This window comes from Bidens hawaiensis, unplaced genomic scaffold (assembly GCF_021521415.1).
Source record: "Bidens hawaiensis isolate Kalapana, Puna unplaced genomic scaffold, B.hawaiensis_p1.1 tig00056047_1, whole genome shotgun sequence".
NCBI lineage: Eukaryota > Viridiplantae > Streptophyta > Magnoliopsida > Asterales > Asteraceae > Bidens > Bidens hawaiensis.
Window position 1 is genome coordinate 11,256 of NW_027500108.1, and position 23,794 is coordinate 35,049.

Consider the following 23,794-nt stretch of genomic DNA (forward strand, 5'->3'; position numbering starts at 1 on the left):
ACGAAAAGGGGATAATAATTTTGACAAATTGTCCGATGGTTAGTTTGTTATAACTAAACAAAAGTTGGTCTATATTTTGATGATTTAGACACGACTTTAAAAAAATGTGACATGTATCCAAAAATGGAGAATGATTCAGTGAGAAACATCAATATCAGCTCCAACTCTTAAGCAAGTCAAGTCACTCGTTAGCTACCCAAGATCACTTCACTAAAAGCTAGTTTTTAGTTGAGCTTAAACAAACCCTAGCTTACATTGAAATTCATTTATTAAACGAACTCAAGTGCAAGCTCCAGATATCGAGCCTGACAACCTACACGCCACACGAGCCTTTATCAATATATTATATATTTTACACAATAACAATAATTATGCATAGAGCCTATAGAGGTTATAACTTTATAAACTAATCTTAAATATATATAAACGAAACCATTAAATGCTCTCTGGTTGCTTCCTACATTCTTCCAAGCCACCAGATTGTTTTATTTGTAAATAGAAGTTTCTCATGCATTTGATCCGAATTCATAGGTATGTGTCTTACCAAACATTTTATATGAAAATCTTATAAAATATGATATACTAAAAATTATTAATATTCGATTTAAAAAAAAAGATATTTAGGAAACAAATTATAGTAAAAAAAATAAGAGGGTCATGAGACTCACCAAACCCAGATAGATTTTAAACCGCGTTAGAACATCTAATTTATTTGTGTAACCCTTTCATCAACTGTAAGTATATTATTAACTTTCTTACAATAAATAAAATTAAAATCCAAAAACATATTTAAATATTAGAAACGGATAATGTAAGACAATCCCCTTCAGTAAGGCGGGAATTCATAGTTACCTAAATCGCGGTACACTACGATACGGGAACGAAATACGGGTACGCAATTCGCTCAAAGGTGACGTATTCGGTACGGAAGGAATAGGTTCATTTCGGTACGAACCGGTACGGTGTTCCATAGAATCTGTGATACAATACCAAGGAAATCTCAGGCAATAAAGATGTATTCTAGAAGGAAAAAGAAGAAAATCAGGACAACTGTTACTAACCAGCAATTCAATGCTATTTTTGGCAGCTTGTTTAACCCATTCGGGTATATTTAGCAATGATCAGCTGGAAATCAATTATCATAATTCTAGAGGCAATTGTGCCACAATTCTAGGATCTGCTACTTTACAATTCTTATTATAAATAGGCAGACTAGTTAGGTGTTTTATCATCTTATTATTGTTTTTCACTATCATTATTGTAATTGGAGTCCTTGCCCCTCTCGAATCGGGCCTTATCTTTTCTATTGGAATAAAAACTAGTCTGCAATCGTTTCTTATTTCTTTGTTCCTATCATTGGTTCCATTGCCGGGAAACGAAGAGCAAACCACGATGGTGCAGACCCGAGGCAGTTCAGGAGAAAACAACCCGCCAACAGATTACCTAGCGGCACAATTGGCAGAAATAGCAGCACGGTTGGAGTGTGTAGAGTCCATGAAAGAAGATCTGGCAGCACTGAAAGCCGGTGATAATTCAAAAGGCAGTCGAAAAGAAGAAGGAGAAAGCCATTGGAGGAGTAGGCAACACTTCCGTCCCTACAACAAAATTGATTTTCCCACTTTTAGCGGGGGAGATCCACGTGGCTGGTTACTAAAGGCAGAAAAATATTTCAAGTACTACCACATTCCAGATGAGGAAAAAGTAGAAGTAGCATCAATGCATTTGGAGGGAGATGCCTTAGATCTCTATTCGTGGTTTGCCAATGACCAACCCATAACCTTTTGGGAAGAATTATCCCAAATTTTTACAAAGAATTTCGGTCCAGCCGAATTCCAAAATCCAGACGAGTACCTTTGTAGTGTTAAGCAAACAGGTACGGTTAATGAATATCGGCAAGAATTTGCTAAACGTTCTTCCCGAGTTTCAAATTGGCCGGACCATTGCTTATTGGGGGTGTTTCTAAATGGACTTAAAGAAGAACTGAAAGCTGATGTTAGGATACATAAGCCTAGAACCGTTTACAACGCAATGAGTTTAGCACTAGAGTTTGAATCTAAACTCACTCATTCTCGCTCTGTCCGAAATACAGCCGCTTCTATCCATAACAAAACCTCCTATTCTGAATCCCGACCCAATGGTCCTTCGAACCATAACCCTACTACTAATCCAGCCCGAAACAATCATATATCGGACACTGAGAAACAACAAAGATATTTGAAAGGAGAATGCTTTAGATGTGGCGGTAAATATGGTCCTGGGCATAGGTGTAAAACTGGAACACTCAAGGTGTTGGAGGTAGAAGAAGTTGAGGAAGAAACCTGTGTAGATGGTGACGGGGCTGATTCAGATCGTGATGGTACTGCGGAGATCAGCCTGCACGCTATATTGGGCAAAATCCATCCCTTGACTATGAAAATCAAAGGTATGTTACATTCAACCGAGGTTTTGGTTTTGTTGGATGGGGGGTCTACTCATAATTTTATCTCTGATATTCTCATTAACGAGCTTCAATTGCCTACGCAACCGGTTGCACCCTTTGGGGTACAAATTGGCAATGGAGACATCATCCGTTGTAGTAAGATATGCAAAGATTTGCAGTTGGAGGTTGATGACCTTAAAATTATTCAAGATTTTCATCCATTTTCTTTGGGAGGCGCAGATTTGGTTTTGGGGATTCAATGGTTAGCCACTTTAAACACGGTACAAGCTAACTGGAATGAATTGTTTATGGTGTTCTCAATTGAAGGGAAAAAATATAAGCTGCGAGGTATTGAATCAGGCCCTCAAAAGTCTTCAAGTTTTCAACACTTAGCCATTGAACCCATTTCTACACCTGCAATACACACCAGTTTTCAATCCATTGTCAACCAATACCGGGCTGTTTTCGAGGAACCTACACAATTACCCCCTACCCGCTCTCAAACTCATTCCATTTCCTTGCTGCCCAACACCTGTCCACCCAATATCAGACCATATCGATACCCGTATTCCCAGAAAAATGAAATCGAAAAGCAGGTCGCTCAACTCTTGACTGATGGTTTCATACAACCAAGCACAAGTCCTTTTTCTAGTCCAGTGTTGTTGGTAAGGAAAAAAGATAATTCATGGAGGATGTGTGTGGATTATAGGGCTCTTAACAAAGCTACGGTGGCCGATAAATACCCGATCCCAAACATTGATGAATTATTAGACGAGTTATATGGTGCAACAATTTTTTCAAAACTGGACCTGCGATCAGGCTATTATCATATCAGAATGGCACCCGAAGACATTGAAAAGACAGCTTTTCGCACTCATTCCGGACATTATGAGTTCAAAGTTATGCCTTTTGGACTAACCAACGCTCCTTCAACCTTTCAGGCTGTTATGAATGACTTATTTCGACCATTTTTACGTCGTTTTATCCTTGTTTTCTTTGATGATATTTTAATTTACAGTGCCAACGTTGAACAGCATCAAGAACACTTAGCCCAAGCCTTGAAGTTATTGCAAGACCACAAATTTTTTGCTAAGATGTCCAAATGCTATTTTGGTCAAAACCAGGTTTTTTTTCTGGGTCATGTCATCAATCGGCATGGAGAAGGCGTGGAGGAAGAAAAGATAGCAGCAGTTCGGTCGTGGCCTATACCCACAAATGTTAAACAAATGCGAGGATTCTTGGGGCTGACCGGCTACTATAGAAGATTTGTCAAGAACTATGGGATCATCGCACGACCACTGACGGCTTTAACAAAAAAGGACGGTTTTGTGTGGTCCGACGCAGCATCGGCCGCTTTCGAGGCCTTGAAACAGGCTTTAATGTCGACTCCTGTTCTATCCCTCCCAGATTTTTCTAAAACCTTCGTGGTTGAGTGTGATGCATCTTCCGAGGGTATAGGTGCTATTTTGTCTCAAAATGATCACCCAGTAGCATACTTCAGCAAAGGTTTCTCCCCTTCAAACAAATTCAAATCAGCTTATGATCGAGAATTGCTGGCTCTAGTAATGACAGTTCAAAAATGGAGTCATTACTTGTTAGGACGCCACTTTATTATTCGGACAGACCATTACACGTTACAGTTTTTGTTGGAACAGCGGATTACCACCACTGAACAACAAAGATTGTTGTTAAAACTAATGCCATTTGATTTTTCCATTGTTCACAAAGCAGGAAAAGAAAACAAAGGGGCAGATGCACTATCTAGGCGACCACATTCAAGAGAGTTCTTAGCACTTATAACTCCCTATTGTGTTGAAATTGAAGAGATCAAAGCTGGATTACACACTGATCCCGTGACTAACAACTGGATCCGCAAGTTGAATGAGGCTCCGGATGGTGACACTGAATTTACTTTGGTAAATCAACTCTTATTTTACCAAGGTAAATTAGTGATACCCGATATTCCCAATCTACGGCTCAAATTATTGCAGGAGGCACATGATACCCTAAGCGGTGGGCACGGAGGATTTTTAAAGACTTACAAAAGGCTGTCCACATGGTATTATTGGCCCAAAATGAAGAATGATATCCGTTTGTTTGTACAACAATGTGTTGTGTGCCAACAACAAAAGTATCAAGCTTTATCCCCAGCCGGTCTTCTTCAGCCCCTGCCCATTCCCGAGCGAATATGGGAAGATTTGTCAATGGACTTCATTGTGGGCCTGCCACCTTCTAACCGAGCTGATACTATCCTGGCTGTGGTGGACAGATTGAGTAAATATGCACATTTTATGTGCTTATCTCATCCATACACAGCCAAACATGTTGCTGCTGTTTTTTGCAAAGAAGTTATTCGGTTACACGGGTTCCCTAGATCTATTGTTTCAGACCGTGATGTGATTTTTATCAGTCATTTCTGGCAAGAACTCTTTCGTTTAAGTCACACAAAACTCAAACTGAGCACAAGTTACCACCCCCAAACAGATGGTCAAACAGAGGTCTTGAACCGATGTTTGGAAGCCTATTTGCGTTGTTTTACAAGTGAACAGCCGAAGAAATGGAGCGAGTATTTAGCATGGGCAGAATACTCATATAACACTGGCTATCATACAGCAACGGGCACAACTCCCTTTGCAGCGGTCTATGGGCGAGAACCTCCTCAGTTGTTGCCTTACATGGTGGGAGAAACCCCAAATGCTGAGCTGGAACAGCAGCTAATTGATCGGGACCATATGTTAAAGCTCCTCCGCGATAACCTCCAAAAAGCCCAAAGCCGCATGAAGAATCAAGCCAATACGAAGAGACGAGACGTCACTTTTCAAGTTGGAGACTTTGTGTTTTTGAAAATACAACCATATCGGCAGAAAACACTTGCTAAGCGGAAATATGAGAAACTTTCACCCATATTTTTTGGCCCATACCGCATCAAAAAAGTCATTGGTCCCGTTTCATATGAATTGGAACTTCCTCCTGAGGCACGAATTCACCCCATTTTTCATGTTTCAATGCTTAAATGGGCACATGGGGACTACTCCTCTACTCCAACCCCTCCATTACCTCTTACCAACGACTGGGAGTTACATGTCCAACCAGCTGCCATTTTGGATCATCGTTGGACCAGTGCAGCGGGTAAGGCTGTTCTGGAAGTTCTGGTTTCTTGGGAAACTCGCCCAGTAGAGGAGTCTACTTGGGAACCATACGATCTGTTAGCTGAGCAGTTCCCTCATTTCAGGCTTGAGGACAAGGCAAATTTCCAGGCGGGAAGTAATGATACAATACCAAGGAAATCTCAGGCAATAAAGATGTATTCTAGAAGGAAAAAGAAGAAAATCGGGACAACTGTTACTAACCAGCAATTCAATGCTATTTTTGGCAGCTTGTTTAACCCATTCGGGTATATTTAGCAATGATCAGCTGGAAATCAATTATCATAATTCTAGAGGCAATTGTGCCACAATTCTAGGATCTGCTACTTTACAATTCTTATTATAAATAGGCAGACTAGTTAGGTGTTTTATCATCTTATTATTGTTTTTCACTGTCATTATTGTAATTGGAGTCCTTGCCTCTCTCGAATCGGGCCTTATCTTTTCTATTGGAATAAAACTAGTCTGCAATCGTTTCTTATTTCTTTGTTCCTATCAATCTGGTTCAGTGTACCCGATTTAAAACATAAATTACCAAAATACATAATTACATATTACCAAAACATTAATTCTATAGCAGATAATCAAATGTCATATCCAAAGCTAAAATTCCATAACATATTATCCAAAAGAGATTATCCATATTCCATAACATATTACAATATTATGCATAGTTCCATAAGAACCATAGCAGATTATCCACAACAATTTCAGAAATTGAATACAAAAAACTGAAATTGAAGAGGAGAAAGGTAAATTGAGGATTTAATTTTGAGGAATTGGTGAATTGATGATATAATGTGGTGTTTTGGATCAATAGATATAGATGATATAATGTTCTAAAGACTGAAGTCTGAACTCTGAAATCACCTTGAAAATAGGTACGCTGGTGGAATCGAAGTGGCTATACCCATTTCCTGCCAAAAACGTAGTTGATCAAAAGCGTGCCCAATTTTAAGGGAACGCTAAAAATCAGGCAACCTTAATCGATCGGAACGCTAAAAAAACGATTGGAAACACGATTTCATTATTGTATTGATTGATTAAATTTCTAAATTGGATCTGTTGGGTTCGTAGGCCTTGTTGGCCCGGTTTATTATATGAAGTCAAAAGAGGAGACGGGTGTGGGCGGTCGGGCCCAAGCCCGGCCCGGTTTAGATTTCTTGCATAATAATTTACTAACCCTAGTTCAGTCTCTATATAAACAACATTATGTACTTGTAATATTTGTCACTCAATAAAGATATACCTAGTTGCCACCCGTGGACGTAGGTCAGTTTAGACCGAACCACGTTAAATCCTCGTGTTCGTTTACTGCTTTCGTGTGTGTGTTCAGTTTCGTGTGTGCGTTTAATCCTAACAAGTGGTATCTAGAGCTTAGGTTTGTTTCACACGAAGAACTCATTGAACCGTTTCTTACGCCGTCGCGTCACCGCTAGCAGTCGCTAGGGTTCCGCCGTCGCCGTCGTTATTTCTTATTGCCGCAGTAGCGCCGCTAGAAGAAATCGCCGAAGATCGTTATTATCAGGTTCTGTTATTATTTTCTGAAAGCAATATTATCATCCACCATCGTGTGCCGTTGCAGAAGAAGACCCTTTTTTTGTTTTGTCTAGTTTTCCCATAAACGTGGAGAATTGTGACCAAATTTTGTTTTGGTTTGACCTACCACCTTTGGGCCGTAAAATAGCAGCCCATATTTGGCAAAATCAACTTATTTAGTTTGTGCCACAAATAAAGAGCAGTAGGCTTGTTTTGTTTGAGTTTTGTGGGTTTTTTTGGCAGTTTGGCCTTTTATATTTTATTTGGGGGTCGAGATTCTATTTTGCAAAGTACGAGTCAAGAATAGTTGAATCAAGATCCTATTTTTCGTTGAAGAACAGTTTTAAGTCAGAAGAAGCGTTAAAGAAACGGAGAACCAGTGCCAACCGCGTTTGTCAGGTTTTATCGTTTCAGTTTAAAGTTTCAGTTTCTGATTTTCAGTTCGTATTTCCGCTGCGTATAAATAGGTTGATTTTTTAACAGAGTTCAGTAGAACAGTCGTTAAGTTCAGGCCCGTGCCATTGCTGTGTCTATCTCTGTTTTTATCCAGTTTTTCGTTTTAGTCATTGTTATGGCAGAAGACGGAAAGGTTTCGATACAGAAGTTTGACGGACAGAAGTTCGGTTGGTGGAAGATGCAGATTGAGGCACTACTTTGTCAGAAAGACTTGGATGTAGTGTTTGAGGATGAAAAACCAGAAAAGTTGTCAGAAGCAGATTGGAAGAAGTTAGACAAGAAAGCTAGGGCTTGTATTACATTGTCGTTGTCGGAAGATGTGGCGTTTAACGTCATGAAAGAAACCACAGCCCGTGGTATGATGGACGCACTATCCAACATGTATGAGAAGCCTTCGGCAGCGAATAAGGTCTATCTTATCCAAGAGCTAGTGACAACAAGAATGAAAGAGGGTGGGTCAGTTACAACTCATATCAATAATCTTAATTCGATCTTGTCCCGCTTAGTGTCAGTTGACATTAAGTTTGATGATGAAGTTCAAGGCCTCTTGTTATTATCCTCTTTGCCCGACAGTTGGTCGCAAACAGTGACTGCAGTTTGTAGTTCGTCTACAAATATTACTTTCGATGGGATTCGAGATCTGATTCTGGGAGAAGATTCAAGACGCAGAAGTTCAGGTGAATCATCAGGCAATATGCTAGTCACAGAAGGTAGAGGTAGGGGAAAACAGCGAGGCAGTGGGAGCAGGAAGAGGAGTCAGTCTAAGACTCGTAAGGATATTGAATGTTGGGGTTGTAAAGAGAAAGGACACTTCAGGAATCAGTGTCCGAGTGGTAAGAAAGAGGTGAACGTTACAGAAGACGACACAGATGACGGGGTCAGTAGTGATGAGGCTTTGGTTTGTAGTGTTGAGAGTAGCGTTGATGCTTGGGTGATGGATTCTGGTGCATCGTTTCATGCCACTCACTGTAGTGAAACGATGAAGAATCTTAAATTTGGGGATTTTGGAAAGGTTCGACTAGCGAATGATGATATTTTAGAGGTTACGGGTATGGGAGACGTTGATTTGATAACTTCAGCCGGTACTTCTTGGACTTTGAAAGACGTGAGGGTTATTCCAAGTTTGAAGAAACGTTTGATTTCAGTTGGGCAGTTGGATGACCAAGGGCACGATGTTAAGTTCGGGAATGGGCAGTGGAAAGTAGTCAAAGGGAATCTCGTTGTTGCTCGTGGAAAGAAAATTGGTTCATTGTATATGGTCGGCATGTCATCAAAAGGAGTGGATCCAGTTTTGGTGAAAGACAAAATCCGGTTCACAGAATCTCGTGGGCAGAAGAAGGTTCGTTTTGCAAGTAACAAACCCAGAGCCAAAGTGAAGATTCAGGATGAACGAGCTAGGAAGGTTAAATCAGTTGGGGGACATCGTGACAGTGGGAGCACAGGTCGTGTTTCAGTTACAGTTCCAGGTCGACAGTGGATTAAGAAAACCAGTATTCCAGCTGTAAAAGTCTCTCCAATGAATTACTTGTTGAATATGGAGAGTGTTTGTTCTCAGGTTATCTCAGGATCCGGTAGTTCGTTACAGTGGGAGCCGGTAGGGACAGAGAATGGGTCAGGGGCAGTTTCAGCCGTGACTGACGTGTTGGAGCTCCGGGGAGCTTCAACGGGCCTTCAGGTTAATTGATGAGAAGGCGGTGGCAACTAGAAGAAGTTTAATGTTCAGATTACAGAAGTACAATCAGGAGTGCAGACGAGAGTACTCAAGGCCTCCGAGTGGGAGATTGTTGGGTTCGTAGGCCTTGTTGGCCCGGTTTATTATATGAAGTCAAAAGAGGAGACGGGTGTGGGCGGTCGGGCCCAAGCCCGGCCCGGTTTAGATTTCTTGCATAATAATTTACTAACCCTAGTTCAGTCTCTATATAAACAACATTATGTACTTGTAATATTTGTCACTCAATAAAGATATACCTAGTTGCCACCCGTGGACGTAGGTCAGTTTAGACCGAACCACGTTAAATCCTCGTGTTCGTTTACTGCTTTCGTGTGTGTGTTCAGTTTCGTGTGTGCGTTTAATCCTAACATGATCGACGTACCATCGGACTTGGTACGCGATTTCATTAGCATTCAGTACGCTATCGTATTGCGTTTCGGGACGCTGCGTTCCAATACGCAATTCGCACCTCAAGGAGCGTATTCGGTAACTATGGGCGGGATACAAAGTAGTATAATTATAGATGTATAAACAAAATAATCAAAAAGCTAATCTTGAGCTCCAGCTTGAAAAGCTACTCACGAGCCGAGCTCAAGGTTTAAAACTAAAACTCTAAACGAATTGGGCTCGAGCTTGTTTACACCTCTAATAGTCTAATCCTCAGGGCACCTGTCTAGTCTCTAATGGCTCAAATGTTTTGAATATTCCCAAGATAAAACAATAGTAGAAAATAACATTTGGCATTTTTGTGCATCACTAGCATGGGCTGGGACATAACTCCAGTCTCTTAGCCAATTATTGACTCAAACACCCCCCCCCCCCCCACCACCACCACCCAATATATATGCAACAGGTATTATGTAACACCACCACATTCAAAATGAGGCTTTCTAATATCACCCTATTGTTCATCTTGTTAATACTAGGCCTCTATTTTATAACAGACTGCTCTGCAAACCATCCAGTCTTTTCATTTCAACCAAGAAGAGGCTTGAGGACACTCGATGACGCACACACCAATACCAACAAGGTGCGTATATAAATAAAGCAATCCGAAAACAATTCAAATCTTCGTGTTTTCATATGCCCACACGGGTTTTGTCTGATTAACGGCCCAAAACCGTTAAGAAGTTAAAAAAGAACTCGAAAGCTTAGATGCAGCTGAAATGTTTTCAAATGTATAAAACCTCCAAAATCGTCTAACTCGAGATCGGCTTGCAAGAAGCACGAATCGAGCCGAGCTTATGAGCTTGAACCTGAGCCTGAGCTTCATGTATCAAGCTTTAAGTTGCATTATTATTCTAATATAGAATTATGATATTAACTAAATAATATCTATTGTCATATATATATAACTTGATAATAAAAATAACTATACATATATATAAATTAGCTAATACATGATAACCAGGCCAAGTTCAAGCTCAAAAACGAGCACAGATAGGCCTCGGCTCTTTTTACTCCCCTGTTACACATATTTGGATAAATTTAATAACTTAGATAAAGAGTGCAGGTGGGGCTAATCTGGCCCGACCCGTTACCCAACCCGGGAGACATGTCCATTTTGCCGTGTTTACATTTGGAGTTTAAACTGTAAATGCAAACTGCAGGTGGATGAAAATGCATGGAAATCTACAATGTCAAAAGCATATGATGCAATCAATGATGAAGATTCAGAGATTGTTTACCACATTGATTATCAAGGTGTCAAAACTCACCCGAATCCGACTCCCAAGCATCCATAAAAAGTCAACTGATTCCGCTCCAAAAATCTAGAAATAGTTATATACCGTGTTGTACCAACTCATATACTTCTACAATATTGATTTTACATGCCTATCTATTATCTTTAGTTTGCCTTTCATTAAGGTAGAAATTTCTACTCGTTTACTTATTGGGGTATGCTAACACGTAGATTTTATAAACAAAAGTTTGAAAAAGAAAAAAAAAATTGTCAAATTGTCAATTACGTGAAGAACTTGCATAAAGATCATTTTATTTAAAATAAATAAGTTATTACTTGAAATAATATACATTTTGCAATCATATTTGGCTATGGGTTTAAACGAGCCAATCTGCTTGTGATCAGCTCGCGGAAAGATCAAATTGAGCTGAGAAAATAAGCTCAAGCCTTAAGATAAACGTGTTTAATAAACGAGTCCAAGCTCGAATTTCAATTATCAAGCTCGAGCTACCTCGCAAGCCTAAGCGAGGCTATTATATATACAATTTTATTTAATATGTTGATTACATATTTATGTTACAAAACTATTATATATAAAACTATGATAAAAATAACTAAATAAAAATATTGTTATATATAGAAATTATTATTAAAAAATGTACACATATAATTATGAATATATATAAAATATATATAAATTAATCAATAAATTTTAAATGAGCCGAAATCAACCTTGAAAAACTACTCACAAGCCACGCTCGAGCGTTAAAAATAAAACTCGAAATGAGCAAAGCTCAAGCCTGGTTGAGTTAGTACTCAACTCATTTACACTTCTAGATTTGACACTGGTTATTAATGATGATATAAATTTTGTAAACCAAAAGGACTTTAGGTCTAACCGTCCTGACCTGCTGTGACCCATACACAAAAAATACAGCCCATTTTCACCTCTAAATTACTTGCTACCCAAAAGAAGAAAAACTCAAAAAAGAGAAGTTTTCTTCAAATTTAAATTCATTAGCAACTATTGTTTAAATAACTAAATGCAACTCAAAGCTAACATCCCATTTATGTATCGATTCCGCATGCTCCTATATTTTTCTAGTAGCAAACTATAATCATGTACCACATCATCAAATACTACTTCATTGCAGAATTTAGACTTAGCCTCCATAAAAGCTGCTTCAACTTTATCCGTTTGATTAACTAAATGAAATAGGTCTTCCGTCATGATTGTTGACTTTTTTTGGTCAAGATGGCAGATCCATCTCAAATTTTCAAAAATATCTTGATTTTTTCTAACAGCCGCTTCTAAATTGGAAAACACATGATTGAAATTACCTTCAGAGTTAATTATACTGAGCAAATAGTTGAAAGTTGACCGTTGATGAGATTGTAGAAAGTTTTCACTAACTGCACCAATTAAACAAGCTTTTCGCCACATGGGATCCACATTACCAATCAGCTTGACTGCAATATGCATCAAGTGCACCGCCACGTCATCAAGATTATAGTTATAACCCCAATGATGGAGAGCTACATGAATAAAGCCTTCCCACCTGCAAGAAACGGGTCAGTTTTGGTACTGGTGAAATGGGTCGGGTGAATTGACCCATTAAGCCTTTTGTCTATTCTTTAAATAAATTAGTTATGATTACAAAAGCAGCATTATTACAAAGTTTAATCTTAATCTTTGAATAACACATTATAATTAACACATTGAATATTTTATAAACGTAGTTAATAGATATTCAATGTGTTAATTATAGTTACAAAAACAACAATATCACAAAGTTTAATCATAATCTTTGAATAAAACGCAAGATGTCACTTACAAAAATAAGATTGATGTGTGTATCTGGTCCACATCACATGCTCATACTATGGATTATTATGACACGTATTGACCAGTCCACATGCATCTTTATGTTATTTGTTTTTAAGTTCATTATACAATAAAGTAGTGAACATTCAAAATTTACATGTAATAATAACAGATAGTAAATATGACATCAAACTCCAATGCATTTTTCAAACTAAATTGTGAAGCTATCATTAAACTGCACACACTTGCGACAAATCGCATAATTAAAATACAAGACCAAGTGTAAACAATTCAATTCAAAAAAATAATTTTAATATTTATCTTAATATCATCTCAGGTTAACATTATACTAACATTTAATACATGAAAAAAAAATAGACAGATCATACAAAAATGGACAAAAGTATCCGTCATCACAAGAAATATTATCCTAAAACAGACAACTTAACATTCAAAGTTATTCATGGTGGGATGGTTTCAAATAATGTCAATTTGGTCATATAAAACAACCAGATGCGTTACTGGTATCATATTACAATAATCGTTAGATAAATACATACTTGAAGCACATGAAAACAATCAACTAACTCGGTCAAGCTAACGGTCATGCAATCTGAATCTCAAGCACGTTATCAGTACTTATAACCATGGGTCCAACATGAAAAGGAACATGATGTTCATGATTATAAAAAGTTAAGCACTTAAAATGTCATTTTTTGTTTTCTTGTTTTTATTCATTTTCTGTTTGGTACCTACTAGACAGATCCTATTATTGCAATGTTCATGGTCTATAATACAAAGAAAAACCAAATCATACATATCTTTTAAACAATTTTTATAATAATAACATCTTTAATTTCTCACATATGTTGCTAGTGAAACTTTGCAAAACTTATAGGAATTTAACCTGCTTTCTAATAAATGCTGGCTAACATAACGTTTAAATCGAAGTAATTTTGTCCTAGTAACAGAACAGATGACCCAATCTTTCATGTCAAACTTCAGGGTGTGACTGATCTGAAATAACCGAAGCGTAGCCGAACCAAAATAAACAAACCCAATAAAAAACCGACGGTTTAGTCTTATGATTTATTTTAAACCACTTTTTCGGTTTGGTTTCGGTGCTATCAACCAAAAAACCGCAAATACCAAACCGAAACGTAACTGAAAAACCTGATTTTAAGTGATTTATAAGAAACTAACAAATGGTGTAGCCCAAAAGTTTTAGGTACAAACGTGTAATAACAAAAAAATTTAAGCCCAAAGTTTCAGACCCAAATTTTATTATTTTTGGCCAACTTTTTTGGCCCAAAATTTCAAGCCCGTATGGTAAAACCAAACCACTGTAAAAACTAAAACCAAAAAAACCATAATCGAACGGTTTTTGAAAACCCAAAAAAAACTGAATTTTCAGTTTTTGGTTCAGTTTGAGATCAAATCCGACCCCCATCGAACTCACATAATTGCTGCTTAAAAGCTTTTTTTTTCACAGTGCCTTTAAGCCATAAAGAACCCTATTCCACATTTAACACTATTTAACATAAGCCACTTATTAACGTGACATGTTGTAGCCAAATTAAAATACAACACAAAATAGCTCAGACACATGGTCAAATTAGATTATTAATAAAGTGTTTTGCCGTGCATACCCAAATCCTTCAAACACATTAACATTTGAACTTTTTATAAATGTAAGTTTCTGTAAAGTCCATCTATATGTATCATTTTCAGCTTAATGATAGTTTAACTGTTCTAGAAATATTAAAAATTTAAGCACTTACTCAAATGGAGGCTCAATCTCAATAGCAAGAGTAAGATGCAAGGAGAATTCGTCATTTTCATTTTCAGTTTCATCACCACTGGTTATCGTACACGCCTCGTGAGGAAAACCTCGAGGAATATATAAAATATCACCTTCTTTCAATAGAAACTCTTTGCACCCAGCTATCATTTCATTTCCATATTTACCCTCTAAATCGCCCAAATAATCAACATTTTCATATAACCGAGGTAACCTAGGGCACGGGTTAGGAAAGATCTTCCACCTTTTAACACCCCTAATTTGACACACAAGAACACAGTGGTCATCACGATGACGAGTTAATCCCTGAGAATTTGGTGGTGTTAAGTACATATTTACCCCTGTTGATGGTTGACCAAAAAGAGAAGTCAACCCTTCTGAAACAGCAGCAATGTCTTTGAAACGAAACTCCATGCCACGCAAAGCAAATGTGTAACCATCATTATATGCTTCTTCACATCTCAAAATATCATGTGCAGTTAATATATAAGGAATGTGGGATCCATGAAAAAAATGTACCTCGCATTTAGAATCCAAAGTTTTGACAACCCGAATATCTTGCTGGTAGACTAACGGGCAGCCAATATTTTCCCTTGCTTCCTTTAAAACACTAATTATATCCAGCTCATCTGAACCGATTGGTAGAGCAGAAGAAAATTTTCGAAGTAAACATTCAAGAAATGAAGGCATGGTCTTCTTAGACTTAATAAATTGTGAAAAAGAACTGAAAATATTATCGTGCAATGAAGGATTTAGTTGATTATTCATAAGCAATGGTGATTTCTCCCAGTGATTCACAACAAAAGATTCAAATTTATTATGAAATATGCTCTTTTTAACCTCTTGGAACGTGGATAATGTGGTAAAGATTCCTTCCATTGAGAGTCTGAATAAGCTTTCTGCTAGATGATTAGTTCTAATATTGCTTAAATAGAAACTTTTTTCTGATTCTTGAACCTTGTCTACTAGAATATGTTTGTGTGCTTGTGACCACAGATTTGTTAAATACGTTACCAAACGTTTGGAGAGTCGTTTTGGGATCTTTCCCAGCTGCTCTAATGTGCAGTCATTGATGAGGATAACTATAATATTAAGAAGTGATATGATATATTCTTCTTCCATTAATCCTATTCTGAAGAAGGTTTTATCATCAAGTTGTTCTATAACTAAAGAAACTGAAGGTGTTGAAGATTTAGGGACCTGAAGAAAACAAAAACTAAAGAATGTTAAGTCAGATTATCTATACTATATATAATACATAAGTCATGGGCAAATTAAAACACCTACTTTTTAAGTAATTTACAAGTTGTAAAGCATAAGTTACACCTTCTATAGCATGTAAGATACGAGCAAACTTGTCCATCAAAAAATATGCATAGAAATAGTTACAACATTACCCCTCAATTTTACTCAACTTTTGTAAATTTAAGAAATAGTTACAATTTTGAACTTTCATCTTTACCCATGTATTCCTTTTGATTTTAATTGTAAACCAACTTCCCACCAACAATTTTCCAACGACCGTAACTTTTTCATACGTTAATATATTTTTTTAAAATTGCACCATAAAAATGAGCATTTTATTGTCTTTAATTTGGGTATGGCATTGCTATAGTTTTTTTCAATTAAAAAAAATAACACGTTACGTATGGGCGTTCACAGTTCGGTTTTAACGGTTCTAAGTTAAACCGTGAGCCAAACCATTGGTTCGATTTTTTTATTATTGAAAACCGTAACTGAACGATTGAAAATTTAAACTGAATCGTTAGTAACGGTTTGGTTTCACGCATTGAGTTTCAATAATAAGTTTACAGTTCTGGCCAGTTTTATATGGCCGATTTTCGTTATAAACCGTAAACCAAACCGTTTTCTGTCGTCTGACCAAAATTGGTGATTGGTTTAAACATTTTCACTGTTTCAAACGAACCTTGAACATCTATAATTGTTACATGATTACTAGGATTTGTGTATCCGCCGCATCGCGCGGCACCTTTCTAGTATAACTAAGAAGAGCAAAGATCTAGGGGAAGAATATTAATTGAATAACTTAATAAATTATACAAGTAAAAGGAATACTATTCTACATTTGACTCTTTGAGTAGGTTTAATGAGAAAGCTTTCAGCTTTCCACATATAATTAAGTTATTAGACAACATTTTCAAATAGATTCCAGTCATTTATATTGAATCCTCTCCACCAATGGTAACATGGTTTATGATTTTATAGAATGGTAACTTCTGCATTTCATATAGGTGTTCAAGAAAGAAGTCATTTTTCGTGTTGATATAAGTAAAAGCATGAAAGGGGCACAACTGAGGTCATAGAGAGCATTGATTGCAGCACTCTCTAAATTAGATTAAAATTATTTTTTCGATAATAGCATTATATGATCCGACTCGTATATATTCATCAACTTTGGAGTTAGCGACTAATGAATCACTCAGAAAAGCAAAAGAGTGAATTGGCATAAATTTCATCACGAGTGGTCAAGATGCAGCGCTCGCAATGAAATCCATATTAATCCCTCTAAAGTTGATGATATGAGTGAGTCAGGTCGTTGAACGCCATTATACTAAACGACCCATCTTGAACCAACTATGAGAAACTGCAATCAATGCATTCTTTGTAACCTCAATTCAATTGTGTTCCCTTTCATGCTTTCGCTAATTAATAACAAAAAAAACTCCTTCCTGAACACCTATCATATGGCTATCAAAGTTAGCATTAATACAATCATACATCTTCAACACTAAAGCAACATTATTTTAGAAACTTATATTTAACAATTCCAATCTTTCATAAATGCATCTAGCTTCATGTATTTTGGTTGTCTAATTTGTCATGTAATCTATGATTCAATCTGGAGCATCTAATGTAACAAAATATGATAAGGTAACAAGTAACCAACAAGCATATTTCCAAAGTTAATGGACATTTAATGAATATGCAATAGCAATATTCCTCAGAAAACAATTAGACCTATCAGATTACAAACAAAGAGTATGTGATGCTCACATAATATTGTCAATGGCAGGGAATTCCAGAAATCTACACCGTCCAATAGATGTAGTAAACAAATCAAGCACAGCACTGCAAGCAGCCATTGATACACTCCTCCTAGAACTCACCACTGCAGTAATCAACCCTTTCACTATTTCATCATCCACAGCAATTTGCTCGTTCATTTCAATTGAGAACAATGAGGCCGCACCCACGATCTCCAAACCACTACATGCGATCTCAGAGCATCTGCAAAACGCAACTTTGAAAATGAACATTTTATCAAACAGTTGGTGTGCATTATTATATTTATCACCCTAACCTACATAAAAAACAGGTCGCATGAATATTTTGCTTGTACAGATTGACATACAATTCAAATTTCAAATATAAACAAAAAGATTCAACAAGAGCACATATAATCCGATCGTGTAATGTATTCATAAATAAACAAAGCATCACAAAATGCAACTTTGAAAGTGAGCATTTCATCAAACACCTGGTGTGTATTATTGTATGATTCACCCTGACCTACATATAAACAGATTGCGTGAATATTTTACATTTACAGATTGACGTACAATTCAAATGAAGGAACAAGATTCAATAAGAGCGCATATAATCTAATTATGGTGATGTACTCATTAATAAACAAAGCAACACAAAATGGCAAAATGCAGGTTTAAAAGTGCGCATTTCATCGAACACTTGGGGTGCAGCATTAGACATATCACAGTAACCAATGTATAAACGGGTTGTATGTATATTTTACATGTACAGACTAACATTCAATTCAAATATAAGAAAAAAGATTCAATAAGAACAGATATAATCCGCTCGTGTAATGTATTGATAAATAAACAAAGGACGACAATATGTAGGTTTGAAAGCGTGCATTTCATCAAATAGTCCGTGTGCAGTATTTCACATATTATGCTAACCTACACATAAACAGACTGCGTGAATATTTTACAAGTATAGATTGACACACAATTCAGGTAGAAACAAAAACTTCAAGAACGCATATAATCTAATCGTGTAATGCATTTCATGAATATATTACAGGAACATACTGACACCCAATTCCAACAAGGGAAAAAAGGTTCAATAAGATCGCATATAATCACTGGCGAAGCATAACAGAGACCCGGGGGGGGGGGGGTCCCCGGCCCCCACATTTTTTTGGCTAAGTAGTGTAAATTTACCCGTTTTTGGTCAAAAACTTTTAACCGTCGTGTAAAATTTTCCGTTTTAGTCTGAAATTTTTAAGTCCACCCAACCCCACACCCGCACGTTTCTGACCAAGCTTTGCCACTGCATATTAATCGTGTGAGCGATTCATAATTCATAAACAAACAAAGCACCAAAAAAGTGCAGGTTTAAAAGTGAGCATTTCATCAAACAGTTGGTGTGCATCATTATATATATATACCACCCTAAACTAGATATCCTGATTATTGTGATGCATTCATAAATAAACAAAACACCACAAAATGCAAATTTGAAAGTGAGCATTTCATCAAACAGTTGGTGTGCATCACTATATATACATATGCATATACCCTAAAGTACATAACCATTCATACATAAACAAAACACCAGAAAATGCAGGTTTAAATAAGTGACATTTCATCGAACAGTTGGTGTGCATAATAATAAATAAAAAAAACTTACTTGGAGCTGAGGAGAACCGGGAGCAAAGAGACTAAAGGAACGTGTAGTGTTTGGTGAGAAGGAGTAATAATAGAACTGGTGGAATTTGCTATGAGAGAAAGCAGAATACGGTGTAGGGCTTGTTGGATAACTTCGTTTGTTGATTCACGGTTAGAAAGAGCTGCAAGCGTCACGGCGAAGAGGATATCAGCATCCGAATCTTCGAAAGTATTCGAATACGAAGAAGATGATGATGATGAGGAGGAGGAGGAGGAGGAGGAGGATGTGTCGGAGGCGGATGAGGTCCGGCGCCGACGCTTCGCCATCATTCGCAGGTGAGTATGTCTACAAGCGGGGTTTTTCTAATACCCGGTATGGAACCATGTTTGGGTATTCAGGTCAGGTTCGATCCGAGTATTGTCTCTAACCTATGCGTCATGTTCAAGTCAAGTATAGAACCGGCCACCGGGTATACCCTATTTTCAGGTATTGAAAAACTATATTTTTGGGGTTTTACCTAAAATTTTCGGGTATTGAAATACTATGTTTTCGGGGTTTTTCTTTAGGTAGTTTTGAAGTATAGATTGGGTTTTTAAGGGGCTCCACTTTTTTTGGGTATTTTTCGGATATTACCGGTTATAAATCGAGTCCGGTCTTCCGGATACAGATTTTGGTACTGAAATGCATACCTTATATGTTTTCTACAGGTAGCGTCGGGTACGGGTTCGGGTATTAAAAACCCAGTTTTGGTTTAGGGTACAGGTTTTTTGTGCACCTCTATACTCGGGTAAACCAATGGCAGTCCTATTCTAAAGAAAACCCGCTGCGTAAGGGCCCACTACGCTGGGACGATCCAATATGGGTTCACAGGAATATATTGATTATAAAAATTTTACGTTATAACTATATATAAAAGGTTTTAGTAAAGTTATAAGATTTTTAAAAGTGTACTTGTAACAAAAGGTTAAAGATTTTTATAAAGCATAAGAAGCAATTAGAAGTTTACATGAAATCTCAAACATGTTGAGCTGCCAAATTTACTTTTATTTTGATGGTAACTTTCGTTACTTTTCAAAACCGAAAACCCGACCCGTTTCGAATTTTCGAATTTTTTTTCAAGTATATATATATGGATGGGGGTGTGTGTATGTATATGTAGGGGATGGTTCAGGAGAGAAGTCATCTTAATGTGAGAAGTGTGAGAAATTAATTATAGCATTTGATTAATATTGATCTATGGACTACATTGATTATGGTATTATTGTAATTTTTAAGTTATTGAATTTAATGCATTTTAAGAAAAAAGGGTAATATTGTAAGTTTGTTACTATGTCAAACGTTGAAACAGACGAAATTTAATGATAATCACAAACTTCATGATTTCTTCATCCTATGACTCCTTATTTCCTAAATTAACAAAGTTAATTTATTATTTTTTTTATCTGATAATCACAAACTTGATACTTTTAGATTTTCAATTCATATTTTACACTAACTGAATGGAAAAATTAACATCTCAAAGTTGGCATCTTAAAATTATCATGCATTATTTAAAATTAATGGTATTTTTCTTTCCTAAATTTATTGTTTAAAATTAATATATTTACATCCTACACAACATATTTACGCACTATATGTTTATACAAATATTCAACCCTACAGAACCTACACAGCATATTCAAGCCCTATATATTCACACCATATTCAATCCTACAAAGTGTACACAATATATTACATCCTACATAACATTTGAAAAGTTGTGTATGATTGAATGTTGTGTGAATATATAGTTTGTAAATATGTTGTGCATGATGTAAATATATGGTGTAGGTTTGAATGTTGTGTAAATATATAGTATATAAATATGTTGTGTAGGACGTAAAATATATGGTTCGATAATGTTCTAACAAAAAAAATTATTGAATTTTGTATAAGAATAAAAAAAGTGTTTCTTATTTTATGTAGCTAGAATATACTGACATTAAATTAAAAAATAATAATTAAACACATGATAATGTAACCTTCCAACTAAAATTAATAATTACCATATATAGAGAAAACATTTGTTACTAATTTACTCTTAGTATTAAAATTAATTATAAAAGAAAAGAAAATTTGCGATTGGTCAATTTGATTTCTCGCATTTCTCACATTAAGATCACTTCTCGCGTGAACTTAACACTGTATATGTATATATAGATGTATTATTAAATTCCCAAGATTCGTTGACGTTCGTTTCTCGTTCAATGTAGTTATGTTCATCGTTTACTATTAATAAAATATTCCCGATGTTTGATATTTAATATTTGTTCGATTAATATCACGTTCGATTTTTTTACAAAATCTCAAGTTCTATCGTTATAACTAGTTAAATTTGATTTGAAGAAAACTAGAAAGTTTAAGGGTGTGAAATGTAAAATATATTTAAAATATGTTATTTTAACTAAACCCAGCCCCCCCCCCCCCCCCGGCCGGCCCTCCTTCCCCGTTTTTCCGGCCGCCGGATTCTGACGCCGGGAAACATTAAAACCACCGGAAAACGTATGATTTTGACCATTTAAATATTGTAACAACTTTAGTCGACAATTTTAAACCGTAAGCTATATATTAATTGCTTTACAACGTCCTAAAGCATTGTTTAATCCCGTAACCATTGCCGGGTATTAATCCGCGATCAAATCATCGACATTAACTCGTTTTTGACCCAATTCGTAGTATAAAAGGTTGTTCCTGTAAGCCAAAGCACACACCCATCATCAATTAACATAATATAACACGTAGAAGCCGTAACCAAGCTTATCACGATCGGATTTCGGCCACCGTCGTTCATCCTTTTTCAGGCATCAATTAAGGTAATAAAACTATGTTTATGAACCATTTTAACTCGTTAATCATAAACCCTAAACTTAATCTTTCATACATGGATTAGATTTCACGAATTAAAAAGCTAGGGTTTCTTTGAAGTAGATGATGCTGAATGTTTTTATATAAACAGTCGTTTTCATAGATTCACTGAATGTTGTAGATGGTCCAGTGTTTAGAACTTTGTCTTCTTAAACAGAAGACCCGGGTTTGAAACCCGGGTCAACCATTTTTTAACTGTTTTCATTAATAAGTTATATATCTTTGAAAATAATAGTAAATATAAGAAATAAAAATCAAGTTTTTAATGAATATATGGCCGAGCTCAACTGGTTAACTTCATGGTCTTGTAACAAGCAGACCCGGGTCAACCCCCTTTATTTTTATTAAATGTTTTTAATTAACCTTATATATATATATTAAATCTAATAAATAATTTTAAAATCATAATTAACTTATAAAAATCAGTTCAAACTAAATAAAAATTATATAAATTTAGTATATATTATATCTCACCATTTACCCTTAAAAACCGAACTTCCATTCTTGTAAAATATTAATAAAAATCGTTAATAATCTATATCGTAACGTTTAAAATATTAAAACTCATTTCGTTAACACGTCAAATAAATTTCTAAACTTTTAATTATTAATTCAAGAATCTTGAACTTTATAACCTTCACATCGTCACCTATAAAATAATAATATAATATTATCGCATTTCCGTTAACTAAAATAATAATTTAATAATCAAGATTGGTAAAGCTTGTATTATAATCTCAAAACCTCAACATAACTTATCAGTATATAACCCCGTTAGATTGTTGATTGAGTCTCGTATTTGTTTATCCTAGCTAGTGCGGATCTTTCAAGTCGGCTTTTGTGACGATTTCAGTTCGTTCGCCGTTTACAATCTTTACAATGCGTTTGGTTATCAAATTCAAGTATTATGATTTCGATTACAAACTACAATTCACTAGATGGACTTGTGTGTTACTTGATTACTTGCTCGAATTTTACTTGCACGTGGTAGCCTCAATAAGTATGATCATACGCTCCCCTTTGCACTCAGGTCCATTGTATCGAGTGGAAAAAAGCCTCGTTATCCGAGTGCGTTGGTTGTTACCAACTGGAAAGCACCTTATTTGTGTGATTACCCGAGTACGTTGGTTGATACCAACTATAAAGGACTTTACTTGCTCATTTATTACTTGTCCATGAATCGTATGATATTTACGTATTATATCAAACTGTGAGAATCTCACTGCTATGTTCATAGCTGACTTTATTTTATACATATGTGATGTGCTAAAAGTAGTTATTAATTTATTAACTAAATAAACACTAATCTAGACACTAAGTAATAATTCTAGACTCTTAACTTAACTAAAACTACTAACCGGCAAGTGAACCGGTCGACTCTAGTACAGCTAAGTCCGGATATCGAACCCACGAGACTCTATTGATTACGTAAACTAGCTAAATTAGACTCAACTACATACACGACTATTTATTTATATTACTGGGGGTTTTACTAAAAACTAATATTAAACTAATATTAAATTAACCACTAAGACTTAAAGACGACTTAAATCTAGACTTAATTCAAATGATGACAAACAACCACCTAGGCTAGAATCCCCTAAGTTTCAGTTATCAATTAACCGGGAGACTATTTAGTTATGGAACTGGGATCGT

The 23,794-nt window shown here is 36.1% G+C and overlaps 1 protein-coding gene across 1 annotated transcript; it reads right to left on the reverse strand.

The window, feature by feature from the left end:
- Positions 1 to 11,982: 11,982 nt before the first annotated feature.
- Positions 11,983 to 19,388, reverse strand: LOC143601315 (uncharacterized). Its single transcript, XM_077078760.1, has 4 exons — positions 19,256 to 19,388; positions 17,597 to 17,830; positions 14,562 to 15,797; positions 11,983 to 12,514 (listed from the first exon to the last, which is right to left on the reverse strand). Exons 2-4 carry the CDS (start codon positions 17,764 to 17,766, stop codon positions 11,995 to 11,997), a joined length of 1,926 nt encoding a protein of 641 aa, XP_076934875.1. The 5' UTR covers positions 17,767 to 17,830; positions 19,256 to 19,388; the 3' UTR covers positions 11,983 to 11,994.
- Positions 19,389 to 23,794: the final 4,406 nt, after the last annotated feature.